We start from the raw sequence: 18,493 nt of genomic DNA on the forward strand, positions 1-18,493 counted from the left end.
GGAGAGGGGAGGGTGTCCGAGATCCCAGCCCCCGGTGGGCAGCAGACAGTGGAGAAGCAGAACTGCCCTCCGATCCGGCTGGGGTCCCCTGCAGGGCTGCAATAGGCTGTGAGGGGCGAGAACCAGAAAAGGGGGAGATTGAGTCCTCGGGGAGCGTGCTGGGGAAACTGAGGCAGGACCTCAGCCGCAGGCCCTGGGCCACCACCCACATCTCAGGCTGGGCTTGTCTTCCAAAGTTCTGCTCCCAAGCCTGCTTTTCTCTGGGCAGGCTCTGTCCCTTCCGCTGTGGGGGGCAGGCGGGGTTGCCTTGGGAAGAGGGTCAGGTAGAGGTGGAGGACGTGCACCCTGGGGTGCCAGAGCTTTTGAGGCCCCGACCCTGGGGGGCTGGCCATGTGGATGCCCTGTTCATGGAGCAGCCAGAGGAGGGTTTCTTGAGGTGCCCTGCGGGGAGTGAGAAGGAGCCCTAGGGAGGGTGGGGGCCCTCAGGAACAGAAACAAACTGTGTGAAGCCATTTGTGCTGGGAGGGACCGTCTTGGTCCCCAGCTGGCTTTGTCCTCAAGGGGTGGACCTTGAGGAAGGGCCAAGTCCCATTCGGAGCAGAGTGACAAATCCCACAGAAGCAGGCGTTGGGGCAAGCGGAGGGACGGAGCCCTGGGGGGGAAGGGGGTTGGGGCCGGTTCAGCCCTGACCCAGTGCCAAGGATGAGCGCCACCCTTTCAGGCCTCTGCCCGCCTGCCTCTAGGAATGTGGCACAGCTGGCAAGGACACAGCCAGAGGAACAGGTCTGGAGATAAGATGGTGATGTCACCTGGGAGAGGCGGGAGCCAGCGTCTCACTGTAGGACGGACACCAGCTCCCCAGCACGGGCCGCACGGAGGGAGGGCCAGCTCCAGCACAGGGCAGGGTGCTCACTTGAGGCATGAACCTCTTTCCAGACAGGAGTTGGTTTCACACCTCCTGCCAGGCCGAGGCCCACAGGCGGGGGATGGGCAGCGTGGCTGCTGCCCGTGGCCCTGGTCACATTGAAGACTCCAGGTGGCTCCACCTGAGGCCTCCTGTGTGCCCTGGCTCAGCTCAAGCCCCACCTCAGCCTAGACATTTTCTGGGCAGCGACAGCTCCTCTCACAAGCTGGGAGGCAGGGCCTGCAGGACTGAGCACCACCCAGACCGGCTGCCTCCAAGGACTACCGGACGTCTCCCTTTCAGAGCGGAGCCATGCGGGACGCTGGGTGGCTGCTGCGGCAGGGAGGACAAGTGCAGGTGGGCGGGGTGCACGTGTGAGGGTGAGGAGGGTCCCCAGCCCCAGCTGGAGAGCAGCAAAGACACCCACGGCAAACACTACCTCTGGAGGCCAGCATCCCTCGGGTCTCCTCAGCTGCCATGTCCTGTCCACCCTCCCCACTGAGCTGGTCTGTGGGTGCAGGACCAAGGCGATGCTGTCAAGGCCCAGGGCTCAGCCCTCCCTGCACAACCAGGCTGGCCTGGGCCGGGATCTGTGGGCACCGTGTCCCTCTCCTGGACGTGGGAATGCTGGGCACATGGGCATGCAGGCTGGGGAGGTGTCCTGAGTTAGGTGAGCATGAAGAACTGCTACTTTTTTTTTTTTTTGAGACGGAATCTCACCGTCACCCATGCTGCTGGAGTGCAGTGGTGCGACCTTGGCTCACTGCAACCTCCGCCTTCTGGGTTCCAGCGATTCTCCTGCCTCAGCCTCCTGAGTAGCTGGGATTACAGGTGCGCACCACCATGCCCGGCTAATTTTTGTATTTTTAGTAGAGACAGGGTGTCACCATGTTGGTCAGGCTGGTCTCAAACTCCTGACTTCATGATCCACCCACCTTGGCCTCCCAAAGTGCTGGGATTACAGGTGTGAGCCACCACACCCGGCCGAACTGTGCCTTTTATTTTCTGCTTTGTTGCTTTGACCTCTGGGGCCTTGCTGGCCCTGGTGAGACTGCCTCTCCTAAGGCCCACCGATTTGTCAGCAAACAACTTCCTGTGCAAGCTCCTGTGTCCAGGGCCTACATTCCCTCCAGGCCTCCTCTGTGGGCTCTCACACCCTAGGCCCTGTCCCCCTGCTCTTGTCACCCTGGGCTATGTACCCGGCAGCCAGGGACAGCCCCTGCCCAGCACCCACCAGGGTGTCCACTCTGGAGTCCCAAGCCTGCGGCCCCACCCTGCCCATTCCTTTGGTGGAGCCACAGTGAAGGCTCTGCCCACGCTTCCCCCCATTGCCTATGTCTGCGACGACCTCGGTGCCCTCCTGCGTGGCCCTGGGTGGCACGGGGTGCCCCTCCTTTGGGGATCTGACTAAATTTTTTTATTTTTTTTAGAGACAGGGTCTCATGGTGTCGCCCAGGCTGGAGTGCAGTCGCACAATCACGGCTCACTGCAGCCTCGAATCCCGTCCTCAAGCGATCCTCCCACCTTAGCCTCCCAAAGTACTGGGATGACAGGCATACGCTCCGGAACCTGGCCCAGCTCTTTTGATGGTAAGAGGCCTCGCCAGCCCAGAAGAATATAAAAACCTCCGTTTTAACATGGAGGGCGGGATGCACCCTCCAGCTTCTGTCCCTGTGTGTCTCATGCCAGGCCCTGCCTGTGGGGGCCACACCCTGGATACGCCCTTCCTCTTTACTCCTGGGAACCTGGGGAGCCCTGCCCTGCCGGCTCAGGGCTGCTCCAGGAGGGACCTGGCGATGGGGCTCCCAGGAAGCCCAGGCCAGGTGGCAGGTGGGTCCACTCTGATCTCAGCCGAGCCCACCCTTGCAATTAGTGGCCTACACTCCCAACCCCACTCCAGCCCCCATGGGGTTCTGGCCTAGCTGCCCAGCCACCTGTCTTCAAGGAGCCTCTGTTCAGACTCTCAGGGTCACCTGCCGGGGTCTACAGGGCACGTGGCTCCATGGTGCACCCACGGGACCAGCCTTGTTCCATGGAGTCCTGGGCCCAGCAAAGGCACCTGCTCAGGACCTCTGTGTTGTTTTGAGCATCCCAGAGCACACTGAGGGCGCCTCCTCCAGGAAGCCTTCCTGGATCCTGCCAGCTCTCTGTTCTCCTAGAGGGTGCCTCACACTCCCCCTCCTCGCTCCGCTGCAGGAGCAGGAAGACTAAGGGGGTCGTGCATTTGTCTCCCGAGCCTGTGTGCCCCAGGGCTTCAGGCCACAGCTGAATCGCCTCCGTGCCCACAGCCCGAGTCCAGGGCATGTCCCGCTCCAAGTGTGACACCCACTGTGGGTGCAGAGGGGCCCCTCATCACGCTTCTGAAGGCGGCCCCTGCCCCACGTCCCCCAGCACCCCCACTCATGGTGCCGAGTCAGGGGACGGGAGTGGAGGGAGGCGAAGTCCCCGGCGGAGAACAGGTGATTATCAGAATAATATTTATTGATATGCTCGGTGCTACCTTGTTAATTCTGCATCACATGGCCTCCATGGCCGAGGTATTCGGGGTGGGACCAGCCGGGTGCCGGCCGGGGCTCCCACAGGAAGCCATGTGGCCTCAGCCGCGGCAGGGGGCCCAGGTGGGGGACGTGCTTATTGCGTTGGGCTCCTCCACTCCTCATACATGGGCCACACGCTGGTGCGCACTCACGCACTCACCCGCCTGCTCACACACACTCCCACCCAGGCTGGCACCACACCCTCTGTCCGCACGCACACATGTGCACACTCATACATACACACCCGCTCACTCACGCCCACCTCTGCTCATGCCCATTCACACACACACCATCCTGCTTTAAACCCATCCTGTCTCCTGATGATAAATATGCTTGTTCGGTACAGCAGTCTTAGTAAAATAAAATGTATGTCAGGCGACAAGGAGAAAGTGCACATTGATCTTTGACCCGAGGGTGGACCTTGGTCCCTCCCACCCGAGGGCATCAAGTCCCTGCACGGGGCGACCCCTGAGCATGTGATCCCATGGGCGTGGCCACCCCACTGGTGGGACTGGCCCCACCTTCCTCTTCCCTGGCTCTGGGCTGGGGGAGCTGGGCTGGGGGAGTTGGGCTGTCTCGCCACAGCCCGGGGCCAGGACGAAACGGACTAAAAAAATAAACTCTTCACCTCACGGCCCCCACCCACGGCTGGGCACCTGATGCAGGAGCATGGGAGGCGGGCTTCAGCCGTCCTGGCCACTGGCTCCATGGGCCACCTTTTCCCACCCCAGCCAGTGCCTGGCGATGCCGTCCGGGCGGGTTCCCCTGTCGAACGCGTGGGGGTGAGGGCCCCAGGCATGCGGACAGAGGTTGGGGATGCGGGCAGTACGGGCGAAGCAGAGGCCACGTCCACGCAGGGCTGGCGTCCACAGGGAGGCCGGCCAGGCCACACCACACTCACGCAGAGGGGCTCTCGGCGGCCTGGGCGGTGCCATCCCTCAAAACTCCACAGTACTCACGACCGTTCTCGGCTCGTCGAAGGTGGCGATGAGGATCTGCTGTGGGGCAGGGATGGCGATGAGGTCCCCCACGTCCTGCGGCAGGCGGGGGCCCCCTTCCTCCTCCTCCCGGGTCTCGTACAGCGTGTTGATGTGCAGCAGCGGGTGTGTGGCGTTTCGGCTCAGGATGGCGAGGGGCTCCGCCTTGCCCAGGCTGGCTGGTGTCAGAGGGGCCACAGCAGGGGCGGTGGGAGGTGAGCGGACGTGGAACGGGCCCCCCGAGGGAAGCCCTGCCCGGGCTGGCTCTGCGGGGTACGGGATTTCCTTCTCGGGGAGCGGAGCATCTGCAAACAGCCAAGAGCACAGACATCTCACACCATCTGCCGCTGCGCCCCTGCCAGCGCCCACCCAGTGCAGGCTGGCGGGGGAGCAGGGCTCAGGGCTCTGAAGCGCCCTGGAGACGCTGGGCCTGGACGCCCCTGCACACAGCAGTTGGCCTGGGAACACCCCCCGCCCCACTGTCCTGGAGCCGCAGTGCCGTCGGTGGAATTTCCTCACCCGAGGAACTTGGCTCCACCAAGCACGCGGAGCTCCAGGGAGTTGACCAGGAGCACGTCCCTCCCAGCCTGCATCCTCCCCACCTGCCTCCCGGGAGGGTCTCCAGGGCCCTGCCTGGCCTGAGGCTCACCTTGACAGTGAGTCCGTTTGATGGAGCCGGTTCAAACCTCGGTCTCCTCCCTTCCCCCTTTCAGGGGGCCTCAAGCCAGGCCCCCTCCCTTCCCTAGCGCCCTGGGCAGGCTCCCGTGGGCCGCTGTGGCTGTGGGCGCCTCTCCCATCCTCCGTCCCCCGTCCCTCGTCTCCGGCCCGGCCCCTACCTTTGGTGGGCGCCGGGGCCAGGCCCAGCCCACAGTCCTCCGCCTGGGACAGGAAACCCCCCTCCTGGCTCCGGGAGGCGGGCAGGGCGGCGGGCACCGCCTCGGGCTTGGCCTTCTTGGTGCCGAGGATGTAGGGGTGGACGTCCAGGGAGAAGTGGCGCGCGTGCTTCTTGTCGGGGGCGGGCGGCGGGGCGGGGGCGGGGGCAGGGCCCGGGCCCGGGTCGCCCCCTCCGCTCTTGTAGTGGTGGGCGGAGCGGTCCAGCGGCGCGATCAGCGTGTCCGTGGCCGTCTTCCTGCGCGCGGGCTTCGGCTTCTCCGCCTTGCTGTTCTCCACACGCATGATGGCCAGCGGCTCCTTGAAGGGCTGCGGCAGCGGGTTGCTGGTGGGGATCCACTTCATCTTCTTGCGCGGCCGCTTGACCACGGGCGGCTCGGCGGCGCCGTCGGGCTCCGCGGGGTTGGCGCTGGGGTCCACGGTCTGCACCCCCGAGTCGCGCACCGTGGGGGTGGCGTCGTGGTTGGACTGCGCCAGCGCCGCCAGCAGCTGCCGGACCACGTTGTCGTACATGAGGTCGCTCTCGTTGGTGATGAAGTCCAGCCGGTTGAGCGACTTGATGTGGTCACGGTTCTCGTTGCAGAACATGGCCAGGATGTTGATGTCGCAGAACTGCGAGCGGCGCCACTGCCGGCGCGTCTTGATGCCCACCTTGTGCAGCTTGTCGAAGATGAAGTTGCTCTTGCGGAAGATGAAGAGGTGGATGAGGTTGACGAGGATGATGAGGTTCATGACGCACAGCAGCACGATGTCCACGCCCGCGATGATGCGCTGTAGCTGCACGGACGGGAGCTTGCAGCTCACGCGCACCGCGGGCCCCGCACCTGCCGCCCCGTCCGGGGACGCGCCCAGCGCACAGGTGAACTCGTTCTGCTTCTGCGTGGCGTAGTAGGTGCACAGGTAGGAGATGGGCACGGCGCTCAGCAGCAGGATCAGCACGTGCCGCGCCAGGTATAGCTTGGCCAGGAAGTTGCTGCGGCCGCGGCGCTCCAGGTACTTCTCGAACAGGTTCTGCTCCGGGCTCTTCTCCTTCTCCGCGTTCTCGATGATCTCGCGCTTCTCGCGCTCCGTGATGCCCGGGCCCTTGGACTGGATCTGCTTCTCGATCTTGGGCGCGCGGCCCTCGGCCGCCCGGTGGTAACAGTTGTCAATCTCCTGCAGCAGGAAGTTGAGCTCGGAGGTGAGGCGCGTGGAGGCCAGGAACTCCCAGCCCAGCGCGGGCACGTACATGATGGCGGCGAAGGCCAGCAGCGCGTAGGGCAGGAACTTGTGCTCAAACAGCGACGGCCACAGGCTGGCGTCCACGCCGGGCAGCGCGTCCCGCAGCTCCGTCCAGCAGTAGCCGCGGGCGTACAGCGCCTGGTCGCGCGTGAAGTTGTGCGGGGTGTAACAGTAAATGGGTTCCTCTGGGGGCAAAGAGGAGACACGGGCTGGGGCGGGGAGGCGGCACGGGCTGGGCTGAAGAAACCGGGCTGGACCTGACCACGTCCCTGCCGAACCCCTCCCAGGAGCCTCTCCAGCCTCCTCCCACGCAGCACCTGCGGTTCCCCAGATGAACCCCACCCCCTCCCCCCACCACGGTGGTGTGGGGGTCCTGCCCTGACTACCCCCACGAGGTCAGCTGCGGGGCACCTGCAGGTGGAAGCCACGACCGCCTGCAAAACCACCTGAGCCATGCGCCTCTCCAGATGTCACAAAGCCTATGTGCACAAGGGGAAACCAAATCCCAGAGAGGGCCAAGGCAGGCCGGGACTCCCAGCCAGAGTCCCTCTTCTATCCACACAGCCAGACCCAAACCTGGTCCCAGCCACAGGCCATGTACAGCCCGGGGCTCTCCTGGGAGGAAGGCGGTTGGCTCAGGTGCTGCTAGCTGGCAGGGTGGCTTCCACAGCACTGGGAAGGCAGCGTGGGCTCTGCCCACCCTTGAGGGTGAGGGGCACCTCCCTAAGACCCACTGTTCTGGGGACTGGCCAGCCTGGGGACCCCAGACACCAGATGGGGCTGGTTGGGGATGTCACCAGCTGGACTGCGGTATCTGCTGCTAAAATTGAAGAGGGAGTCCCTTGAACTGCAGGCAAATGGTTGTTACTGAACTCTGTGTTTTCCCTCAAGAGCCTGTCTCTGGCTGCAGGTGACAATGACACGAACGGCAGTGAAAGCGTTCAGGACACTCGTGCCCTGGCCGTGTGGGGTCTGAGCGGCTGGGATCTTGCTAATGTTTCCCAGGAAGGCTCAGAGCCTGGGGGCCTCCAGCCACCGTGCAGTCTGTCCAGGCTGAGCCCTTCACACAGCACAGGCGCCGGGGCCCACACCAGCCTCAGCCTTGTCTCCCAGCCCCAAAGAGCAGCCCCAGGGCAGGGCCCACATCAGCACAATCCCCTCCCCACAGACCAGAAGCAACAGGGACAGGCCTGTCCGTCTGTGCCGAGGCCTGAATTAGGGACGGAAAGCGAGGCGGATTAGAGACTCTGCCCACTCTGGGAATTCACTGTTGATGCCCCAGGGGCCCAGGGGCTGGGCACCTCCAGCCCTGAATCCGGCTCAGCAACGAGCCCCTCAGACCCCACACGGAGCTCCTGGCTGCCATCATCACCACTGAGGCACATCTACCAGTCCCGACAGCCTGCTCAGGGAGGGTTCCCATGAGTCATCAGATCCCCCTGAGGGTCCTGGGGACTCTGGAGAGTTTGGGAGGGAGCCTGGGAAGAGGCAGGAAAAGCTGGGACCTGAGGCCCGAGTCCTCGGTGGGGACATCGAGCTGGAGATGAGCTGGGCTCAGAGAAGAGCAAACCGGACAAGGCAAAGGAATCCACTCTCTTGGTTGAGAAAATGGCATATTTTATTTACTTATGTTTTGTCCTCACAGCCAATCCCAGGAGCCAGAGAAGAGCGTCCACCCTGGGGAAGAGAACAGGGACAGGTTTGTGTCCCGTCCTGAGCTGGGCCCATCCCTGGCAGCCACCCTTGCTGGGCATGCTTGGCCAACATGGGTGGGGAGAGGCCCCAGAACCCTGGGCCCAGACTCCAGTGGGGCTGCAGGGAGACGGGAAGGAGGGCTCCTTGGCTCTGGGGCAGGGGCAGCCTGGCCTCCTCCAAGGTGGATGAAAGCAGGGGCCCCGCACCAGGCCACATGTCTGGCGAGCTGCCCGCACTGTGCGGAGCCCCACTTGGACCCGAACTCCTCACGCCTGTCACTGTCTCCCTGCCGGATGGTGGCAGCAAGGGGAAGACAAGTCCTGCTTGCCACTCTGACCTCAGTTTCCTTATCTGCTCAACCAAGGATACTGCCCTGACTCACTGCAGGTGAGCGGCCCGGCCATTTGGGGGCCTCAAGGCGTATCCAGCAAGGCTTCCCTCCTCCCTGGACCCGCTCACCTGCAGGGTGCAGGGTGCTCCTGGCAGCCTCAGCAGGTCCTGACGGACTCAAAGCTTTGCTGGCAGCCGGGCCTCTCCCGGTGGATGCTGCCACAGCTTCTAGCAGGGGCTGCCAGGGCCGGGGGTGCTGGCCTGACTCGGGGTGGGGCAGCAGAGAGGGGCTGCTGAGCCCAAATCCATGGGCCCATCCCACACGCAGTGACTGCTACGGGTCCTCTGTCTGAGGCCCTCCTCTGGGACTTCCCAGGGACAGTGGGACCCTGCCTGGGCAAGTGCAGGTGTCCAAACGGGAGGCAGGAAGGCCTGGCCCATCTGACAGGGCAGACAGAGCCGCCGCCAGGGGCCCGTTTCTTGGAAGACACTGCTGTGTGGATCCCAGCCACGCCAGCTATGCCCCAAGAGAGGACACTGGCTTCCCAGCTAAGGAGCCTGTCCACACCCAGCCCTCAGAGCCCCAGTGACAATATCAGAGTTGGCAGCCAGGGGCCTGGTGCTGCCTGGGGCACCTCTGAGTGGGTGTCTGAACGCACCCCAACACAGCCCATATTCCCATATTCAGAATGCTGTCCCCAGGGCCCGAGGCTAAAGCCCAGCCCCCCCGGCCCTCCCCCAGTCCTGCCCTTCCTCGGTTCTGCCCTCCCCAAGCTCGTCTCCAGCCCACCCCTGCGATCTGGCCTGCACATGGCCCCAAGGTGCCCCCCAAGGGTGAAGCTGGGTCCCTCCCAACAGCCCTTCCCGCCCCTGTCCTCCCACCTGGGGAGTGGGGACGCCTCTCCAGGACACCCTGGCTCTGCGCAGGCTCTCCTGCCTGCTGGCCAAACCCTGTCTGGTCACCCCAGACCACTGCCGCATCCTGGAAGCCCTCAGCCGAGGCCAGGCCCTGGCCCTTCCCCAACTCCCCTGGCCTTACAGACCTGCACACGGGGTCTGCAGTGAGCAGAATCATGGCCCCCAAAGATGCCACGTCCCAACCCTGGAGCCTGTGGCGGTGTCACGTGTCCCGGTTCACGAGGACTTTGCAGACATGCCTGGGTGGGGGCCTTGGTGGTGGCAATTGCAGGGTTCTTCTAAGACAGTCAGAGTCAGGGAGATGTGAGGACAGAAGCGGGGGTGGGAGAGAGGACGCCATGTGGCCGGCTCTGAGGACGCAGGAAGGGCTGCAAGGCCAGGAATGTGGAGGCCTCTGGAGGCCGGAGAAGGCAGAAAGCAGGTTCCCCACTGGAGCCAGCCCTGCTGACACCTTCGTTTTAGCCCCATGAGACTCGCATGTGGTTTCTGACGTGTAGGTTTGTTCCAGCAGCCACAGGAAGCTAATCCTGGCGGTGGCTGCGCACCTGCTACATTTTCCAGTCTCTGCAGGCTGAGGGGGGCCGAGACCCTTCCCCAGCCCACCTTGGAGACCCTGGGACTTGGCCCCCAACCTTCGAGGGTACCGCATCCTGAGACAGCAGCTGGCCACACGGGCCCTCAGGCCCAACCCTGCCCTGCGGCATCAGGGGCTGCGCTAGGCCCTCCAAGGATGCTGAGGCCAAAAAGAGGAACCAGCCCATAGGCTCCTGGGAGGGTGCTCGGGGGCAGAGCACTCGCTTCCTTTCCATTTTAAAGAAGAAAGTTGGGCCGAGTGTAGTAGTTCACGCCTGTAATCCCAGCACTTTGGGAGGCCAAGGTGGGCGGATCACCTGAGGTCAGGAGTTTGAGACCAGCCTGGCCAACATGGCAAAACCCCGTCTCTACTAAAAATACAAAAAATGGGTTGGGCGCGGTGGCTCACGCCTGTAATCCTAGCACTTTGGGAGGCCGAGGCGGGCGGATCACGAGGTCAGGAGATCGAGACCATCCTGGCTAACACGGTGAAACCCCGTCTCTACTAAAAATACAAAAAATTAGCTAGACGTGGTGGCAGGCACCTGTAGTCCCAGCTACTTGGGAAGCTGAGGCAGGAGAATCGCTTGAACCCAGGAGGCAAAGGTTGCAGTGAGCCGACATCGCACCACTGCACTCCAGCCTGGGTGACAGAGCGAGACTTTGTCTCAAAAAATAAAAAAAGAGGTGGGGAACAAAAAAGAAAAGGGCACAGTGGCTCACGCCTGTAGTCCCAGCACTTTGGGAAGCTGAGATGGGAGGATCACTTGAGCCCAAGAGTTTGAGACCAGCCTGGGGAACATGGTACAAAAATTAGCTGGGTGTGGTGTCGGATGCCTGTGGTCCCAGCTACTGGGGGCTTGGGGCTGAGGCAGGAGGAACACCTGAGCCTGAGAGGTGGAGGTTGCAGATCACACCACTGCACTCCAGCCTGGGCCAAGACCCTGTCTCAAAAAAAAAAAAAAAAAAAAAAAAGGAAATTTGGACAGAGACAGGGAGGGAAGAAGCCCATGAGAAGACAGAGGCAGAGACTGCTGGCAGGGCCACCAGCCAAGGCGCCCAAGGATTGCCGGCAGCACCAGAAGCTGAAGAGGCTGGAATGTCCCTTTCCTAGAGCCTTGGGAGGGAGCAGGGCCCTGCCAACATCTTGATTTTGGACTTTTGGCCTCTGGAACCATGAGAGATAAATGTCTGCTGTTTGAAACTGCCTAGTTTGTGGTACTTTGTTGCTACAAACACACAGAACACATATGGTACCTGGACACGCTGGGCCTGCCCCAAGGCCCCACCACATGCCTGGGCTCCCTGCTCTGCAGAGTGTGCTGTGCACCCACCCCAGGGGTCCTCTAATCCCCGGTGTCTGGGCTCCAGTGTCCAAGAGGAGGCCTCCTCCGCCCCTGGGTGGGATCAGACAGCCTGGCCAATGTCCACCCTCAGGTCTGGCATCTCCAGGCCACAGGGACTCCTTAAGGCAAGGCACCTGGGAGATTTGGGAAGCGCCAGTGCTGAGGCAGGGTCTGCTGAGGTTTGGAGGCTGCAAAAGAGAGGGCCCCAGGGTCCCAACACCCCTCCTCGCTGCAGGCTAGCACCTCTGGGCCACACAGGCCAGGAGACCCTGATCCCCCTTGCCTTGGCCCAGATCCCAGGGGAGGAAGTTCTCGGCTCCGCCTGTCTCACCCCACTCCTTGGGGAGGGCAGAGGCACCAGGACCCCACTCCGCAGAGGCTCACAGGCAGGCTGGCTGCTCTGTCCATCTTCCTGCCTCGCCTGGGTGGCTTCAGGTGTCCCCACAGGTCCTAATCTAACCAGCCCAGGACCCTGCCCTGGTCCAGCCCCCATCTCCCTGCAGGAGCTCCAGGCTCCCTGCTCTGACACGTGGCCCTGCCCCATGCTAGCCCCCTGCGTCAAACCTTGGGAGGCCCCCAGTGCTCCCGGAGAGGCCTCGCCCCGCCTGAGGGGTGGAGGGCCTGGGCCTCTCAGAGAATCTCTGCCCTCCTTCCACCCAAGTCCAGCCTGGGAACCCTGCCCGGCAGCTCCACCAGCCCCTGTAATCAGCTCTCTGCTGTCAACACCCATCCCGGCCTTTCCTGGTCCCCACCTGGCCACCTCGCATCCCCTAAGGCACTGCTTGTGACATTCTCCAAACCAGACCCTGCGTCTCATGACATTTGGGACCCCCGGGTCCAGACAGGCCTAGTCCCACCCGCGGCCATGGGCGGACGAATGGAAGGAAGAACAACAATAAAATAGAGACGAGGGGTCTGGGCAACCAGCGACACCTGCTAGGATGGGGGCGGCTGTGGAAGGTGCCGGGGACGCCGCGGACGCAGCCAGGCCACGGTGGGCGCGGCTGGACGGAGCCGCCGGGGACGCGGGAAGCGCCAGCTCCCGGACACCTGCGGACATCCCCCTGCCCGCGCCCCGCGCCCCGGCCGCCGGCCTCACCTGCGAAGTTCTTGGTGAAGACCAGGGTGACCAGCAGGATGGGCACCAGCACGGTGCCGATGGTGACCACGCGGTCGAACGGCAGCTCCAGCTTCAGCTGCAGAAGCAGCGCGGCCAGCGCGCCCGCCTTGTCGTCCTGCGCGCCCGGCAGGATCAGCTCCCGCAGCTTCTCTCCCGCCAGCAGCGCGGTCGCCATGTCCGCCGACTGCTCCAGGAGGTGGTGCATGGGGGGCGGGGGGCGCGGCCCGGCGGGGGGCGCGGGCGGGGCGGGGGGCGCGGGGCGGGGCCCGGCGAGGGGGGCGCGGGCGGGAGGGGACGCGCGGCGCGGGGGCGGGTATCAGGGAGCGTGGGGGCGCGGGACGGGGACGGGGATGGGGACGCGGGGCGCGGGAGAGGGTGGCAGGGGACGCCGGGACCGAGCGGGGGGCTCCGGGGGATGGGAGTAGCCGGAGGCGCGCGGCGGGAGCGGGGCTGGCCGGGCGCGGAGCCCGCGGTGGGGTTTGGGGGGCGCTCCGCCGCCGCCCCCGGGGTCAGGGGTCGGGCGGCCCGGGCCAGCGCGGGGGTGGGGGGCACAGGAGCCACCCGCCTCCGTCGCAGCCCGGCCCCCGCCCTGGTGCGTGCCTCCGGCGGGGGCGGCGGCGGGATCCCGGCCCGGAGCGCGGGCGGCGGCTGCTGTCCCTGCCTGGGGCCGGCGGCCCCGCTCCCGCCGCGGGGAGGGGGCTGTTTACCTGCGGCGACTCCGCGGCGTGGCTCCGCCCCCACCCCGCCCCCCGCCACGCAGATGCGGCGCGGGCGATGACTTTGCAGAAAATATTTAAATGAAATGAAATGAATGAGTAATGACCGGTCCCTCTTCCTGGGAACGGGGGGTGGCTGGGTGGGGGCTGCCCCGGCCCGCGGGAGGGTGGGCAGGGGTGGGGGCGGCCCTGCGGGGCTCCGGGCCGGGGCGGCGTCGCCGCTCAGTGGCGACGTGAGGACTGGGCGCGCGCCGAGGCTGCCCCCGTTGCACCGCAGGGCTCTTCGCCCAGCCCAGGGCGCAGAGAGGGCTCCCTCGCCTGGGCCCCCCACCTGCCCCGGCCGTGCCCCAATGTGGGCCCGGAGATTCCCGCGCTCCTGGGGTGCTGCGGCCACGGGCGGGGAGGCCGGCGCCCTCTTCTCCGGGCTCGGGCGCCCGTGCGCAGACAATGAGGGCATCTCCCCGCCCCACACTCTCCACTGCAGCCCCGGCCCCACCCGACCCCCCCACCCAGTCCCCCCAGTCCCGCCGCCGTGAGTGACCCCATCACCCCTGCTCCTGCAGCCGGCACCTCCTTCCCCCACGCCCCATCCCGTCCCCTGTTCCACAGCCGTTCCCGGGGCCTGTGCCAGCTTAGGGGGTCCCCGCCGCCTCCCTGACCTTCATTCCCTCCGCTCCCCACAGCCCCGCCCTCCGTCCTGTTCTCCCTCGGGGAGCCGGGGGTCTGGCTTCAGACGCGGGCGCATCCCGCGTGGTCCCTGACCACAGGGCCCTCTTCGAGGCAGCGGTTTTCCCTCGTGCAGGTCCCCTTCCCACTATACCAAGACGTACGTGCACGATCTTTCATATAAAAGATTTAGCGTGATTGGAGTTTTAAGTTCATTCAATAATTCATTCCAAAAATGTATTTTGAGCCCGTGTTCACAGGCCCGGCCGCTGCTGTGAGCAAACCAGGAGGTCCGCCTGCCTCCCTGGGCTGCAGAGGGGATGTGTGTCTGCTTTGAGCTTTCACGCTGTCTGCGTTTTTAAAGATCCTTGCATGTTTCTGAGGGATGCCAGCCCATGGCTTCCAGCAAACTTCATCCTGAGGCAGGCAGTTCAGCTACATCCAATCCCAGCACCCAACCACCCAGTCACCCCAGATAAACCCAGTCACCCCAAATAACCCAGGCACCTCCAGATAAATCACCCCTAGCAGATAACCTAGTCACCCGACAACGCAGACACCCCAGATAAACCAACTCATCCCTAGATAACAGTCACCACTACCAGATAGTCACTGCCAGATAAACCAGTCACCTCCCAAATAACCCAGTCACCTCTCACATAACCTATTCACCCGATAACTCAGTCACCCCCAGATAACCCAGTCATCCCAGATAAAATAATCATCCCCAAATAACCAAGTCACCCTTCAGGTAACCAGATAAACCAGTCATCTCCTAGATAATCCAGGCATCCCTCAGATAACCTATCCCATATAACCCAGTCATCCCCAGATAACCGTCACCCCAGAGAACCCAGCCACCCCTCACATAACCGCCCCGGACAACTCAGTCACTCCCAGATAACCCAGTGCAGTGAGTTCCAGCCCCTCTGAGCGCCCCGAGTGTGGCTGCTGGGTGGGTGCCTTTGTTTTTCAGATGTACTTTCTGCTTTCGCATGGGTGCCTCTCCATGCTTTCCAGAAGTGCCGGGCCAGTCCACGCTCTCACCATCCCTGTCTTCTTTCCAGCTCTCAGCCCTATCCACCTTCTAGTATCTGCCATTCTGGGGTGGGGGGTGGGGGTGGGTGGGGGGGTGTAGCTTCCAGGTGCTTTGCGTTTCATTTCTAGCGGTTTGTGTGCGTGGTCTGTTCAAACCCTGAGCACTGCATCACCGGTCAGAGCTCACTGTAACCCTGAACTCCTGCGCTCAAGCAACCCCCCAACCTTGACCCCCCAAGTAGCTGACATTATAGATGCATGCCACCACGCCCGGCTTTTTAAAATTGTTACTATTATTATTTTTTTTTTGAGACAGAGTCTTGCTCTGTTGCCCAGGCTGGAGTGCAGTGGCACCATCTCAGCTCACTGCAAGCTCCATCCCCGGGATTCACATCATTCTCCTGCCTCAGCCTCCCAAGTAGCTGGGACTACAGGCGCCTGTCACCACGCCCAGCTAATTTTTTGTATTTTCTTTTTTTTTTTTTTAGTAGAGACAGGGTTTCACCGTGTTAGCCAGGATGGTCTCGATCTCCTGACCTCGTGATCCACCCACCTCAGTCTCCCAAAGTGCTGGGATTACAGGCGTGAGCCACCGCACCCAGCAATTGTTACTATTATTTTTTGAGACAAGGTCTCACTCTGTTGCCCAAGCTGGAGTGCAGTGGTGGGATCTTGGCTCACTGCAACCTCCGTCTCCTGGGCTCAAGGGATCCTCCCACCTCAGCTTCCTGAGTAGCTGGGACTGCAGGCTTGCACCACCACACCTGGCTAATTTTTTTGATAGAGATGGGGTTTTGCCACGTTGCCTAGGTTGGTCTCGAATTCTTGGGCTCAAGTGATCCTCCTGCCTCAGCCTCCCAAAGTGTTGGGATTACAGGCATAAGCCACTGCACCTGGCCTTAAAATTTTTTTTATCTGTAGAAACGGGGTCTCTCTATATTGCCCAGGATGGTCTCAAACTCCTGATCCCCCCCCCCCCAACCCGGCCTTGGCCTCCCACAGTGCTGGGATTGCAGGCGTGAGCCACACTGGGATTGCAGGCATGAGCCATGCTGGGATTGGAGATATGAGCCACGCTGGGATTGGAGACATGAGCCACGCTGGGATTGCAGGCTTGAGCCACTGCACCTGCTGCATTTGTTTTGCATGTTGCCCCCCTGCCTGGGGCAGCATCTGGGCCACAGCAGCTTTTCGGTGAACAAGGATGGTTATGAGTGGGTGTGATCTTGCATGCCTGTTGAGCACCACTGGCCAGTCACTGTCTCGCAGAGGAAGAGGTGGGAGCTTGACAAGAACGCCTGTGGCAGAGCCAGGGCCTGGACTTAAAACTCGGCACCTTGGCTGCCATCCTCATTCCCAGTGAGTGGAACGGTGAGCAAAGGTCCGTGATGACACCCTGGCCACCCAGTCTGTTACCCTCCTCAGAAGGATGTGTGGCAGGAGTGAAGGGTCCACCCCTGCAGTCTTCATACTCCAGTGGCCCAGACTGGAGGACAGTCTTCCCAAATCCCGTATTGTGGGAGTAGCTGCTTCTTTCTCTTGGTGATACATTAACATGAGATTTCAACACATGGAAGGATCTTGAAAACGATGAGTACTGTGCAAAGCTTGTATTCCCATCTCTTTAAGCGAACAAGCTTTCTGAGCTTCTATATTCATGAAGATGAAAAACAGGAAAAAAAACGACAACCTGTCTCATTTCCGCCCTAAGTAATATCTTCCCATGATGACATTAACTGTTTGCAAATAAGCCCCATACAGATAATAATGCATTTCTGGCCAGGTGTGGTGGCTCACGCCTGTAATCCCAGCACATTGGGAGGCTGAGGTGGGCAGATCACTTGAGGTCAGGAGTTCAAGACAAGCCTGGCCAACATGGTGAAACGACGTCTCTACTAAAAATACAAAAACTAGCCAGGCATGGTGGCATACACCTGTAATCCCAGCTACTCAGAAGGCTGAGGCAGGTGAATCACTTGAATCCAGGAGGCGGAGGTTGCAGTGAGCCGAGACTGTGCCACTGCACTCCAGCCTGGGCGACAGAGTGAAACTCCATCTCCAAAAAAAAAAAGAGAGCATTTCTAGTTCAATTTTATTTTTATGTTTATTATGAAAATTGGAAATCTACGCGTGTCATTTTGATTGGGTATTTATAATAATCGTAAGAATAACAATCGGCCAGATTGTTCCCATGTTAAGCCTCAGTGCTTTGTATTTTGTCAGGGTGCGCTGAGACTGGTGTTTGGTAGGGACAGGCCAGACCATGCCACAGTGACAGACGTCAACAACAGCCCAGGTTGTTTGGCCCCACACACTGCTCACAGGGAGACTGGGGGCTCTGTCCCGCCATCCTCAGCCTGACACATGGCGGCCCTCCCCCCTGGTGTCCAGTGAGGAGTGGGGGGGTGAGCTGCCCTCTGCCTTCAGAGCCTTCGCATCAGCGATGTCACTGGCTTTACACACTTGTGGTGGTGAGGGAGGTGGGGGTGAAATCCCGTTCTGTGCCCAGGAGAGGAACAGAAAATATTTGTGATGCCCACACCTTTCAAACCGAACACATTTTGCATTAGGATACAAATATGGGGAGGAGTGGAATAGAAATATGAGTTCAAGAAAAAGAAGAAATAAACTTTCGAGCTGTGAAAGAACAGCTTGCTGGTGTCCTCTAAGTGGCTGATGGTATCAAATTGTAATGGCATTTTTGTTCCACTGGATACACTGAAAAGGAAAATGGCAAGATTTGGCTGGGCGCGGTGGCTCATGCCTGTAATCCCAGCACTTTGGGAGGCCAAGGGAGGTGGATCACGAGGTCAGGAGATCGAGACCACCCTGGCTAACACGGTGAAACTCCATCTCTACTAAAAATACAGAAAATTAGCCGGGCGCGGTGGCAGGCGCCTGTAGTCCCAGCTACTTGGGAGGCTGAGGCAGGAGAATGGCATGAACCCGGGAGGCGGAGCTTGCAGTGAGCCGAGATCGTGCCACTGCACTCCAGCCTGAGCAACAGAGCGAGACTCCGTCTCAAAATAATAATAATAATAATAATAATAATAAAATAAAAATAAATGAAATGGCAAGATTTATAATATGCTGTGACTTACATCATAAGCATGTTTAAAACATGATGAAGAAAAATCTTAGATAACTAAAAAAACGAGGGAAGAGATACACACCCTTAAGGTTTCATTTAGGGGACTCCAAGCACCAAAGTTTAAGACCTCTGTGTACCAGCCTGGCCAACATAGTGAGACCGTCTCTACAAATAATAATAAACAAATTAGCCAGGTGTGGTGGCACACGCCTGTGATCTCAACTACTTGGGAGGTTGAGGTGGGCGAAACACTTGAGCCTAGGAAATCCGGACGAACCTGGGCAACATGGCGAAACCCTGTCTCTACAGAAAATTAGCCAGGTGTGATGGCATACACCTGTAATGTCAGCTACTTGGGAAGCTGAGGTGGGAGGATCACCTGAGGCTGGGAGGTTGAGGATGCAGTGAGCCATGATTGTGCCACTGCACTCCAGCCTGGGCAACAGAGCAAGACCCTGTCTCAAAAAAAG

The 18,493-nt window shown here is 61.4% G+C and overlaps 1 protein-coding gene across 4 annotated transcripts; it reads right to left on the bottom strand.

Moving 5' to 3' along the window:
* Nucleotides 1-3,364: 3,364 nt before the first annotated feature.
* On the bottom strand, nucleotides 3,365-13,000 carry PANX2 (pannexin 2). 4 transcript variants are annotated; one of them, XM_055252116.2, is made up of 4 exons: nucleotides 12,492-13,000; nucleotides 5,255-6,715; nucleotides 4,522-4,723; nucleotides 3,365-4,436 (listed from the first exon to the last, which is right to left on the bottom strand). In XM_055252116.2, the coding sequence occupies exons 1-4, from the start codon at nucleotides 12,715-12,717 to the stop codon at nucleotides 4,397-4,399; spliced, it is 1,929 nt and encodes a 642-aa protein (XP_055108091.1). In that variant the 5' UTR covers nucleotides 12,718-13,000; the 3' UTR covers nucleotides 3,365-4,396. The 4 variants fall into 4 exon arrangements, with proteins under 4 accessions (XP_055108091.1, XP_063478558.1, XP_063478559.1 ...); XM_063622488.1 differs by adding an exon at nucleotides 8,157-8,207 and having other exon boundaries at nucleotides 3,365-4,723; nucleotides 12,492-12,631; XM_063622489.1 differs by lacking the exon at nucleotides 12,492-13,000 and adding exons at nucleotides 8,157-8,207; nucleotides 9,599-11,526 and having other exon boundaries at nucleotides 3,365-4,723.
* Nucleotides 13,001-18,493: the final 5,493 nt, after the last annotated feature.

Source organism: Symphalangus syndactylus, chromosome 18 (genome assembly GCF_028878055.3).
Source record: "Symphalangus syndactylus isolate Jambi chromosome 18, NHGRI_mSymSyn1-v2.1_pri, whole genome shotgun sequence".
Taxonomy (NCBI): domain Eukaryota; kingdom Metazoa; phylum Chordata; class Mammalia; order Primates; family Hylobatidae; genus Symphalangus; species Symphalangus syndactylus.

Bases quoted from the DNA above. Each gene is read 5' to 3' on its own strand.
- PANX2 (XM_055252115.2), bottom strand. From the start codon at position 12,717: ATGCACCACCTCCTGGAGCAGTCGGCGGACATGGCGACCGCGCTGCTG. The intron at 6,716-12,491 runs GTGAGGCCGGCG...CTTTGCCCCCAG, and splicing joins CTTCACCAAGAACTTCGCAG to AGGAACCCATTTACTGTTAC. The intron at 4,724-5,254 runs GTAGGGGCCGGG...GGCTGTTTGCAG, and splicing joins GGCCCCGGCGCCCACCAAAG to ATGCTCCGCTCCCCGAGAAG.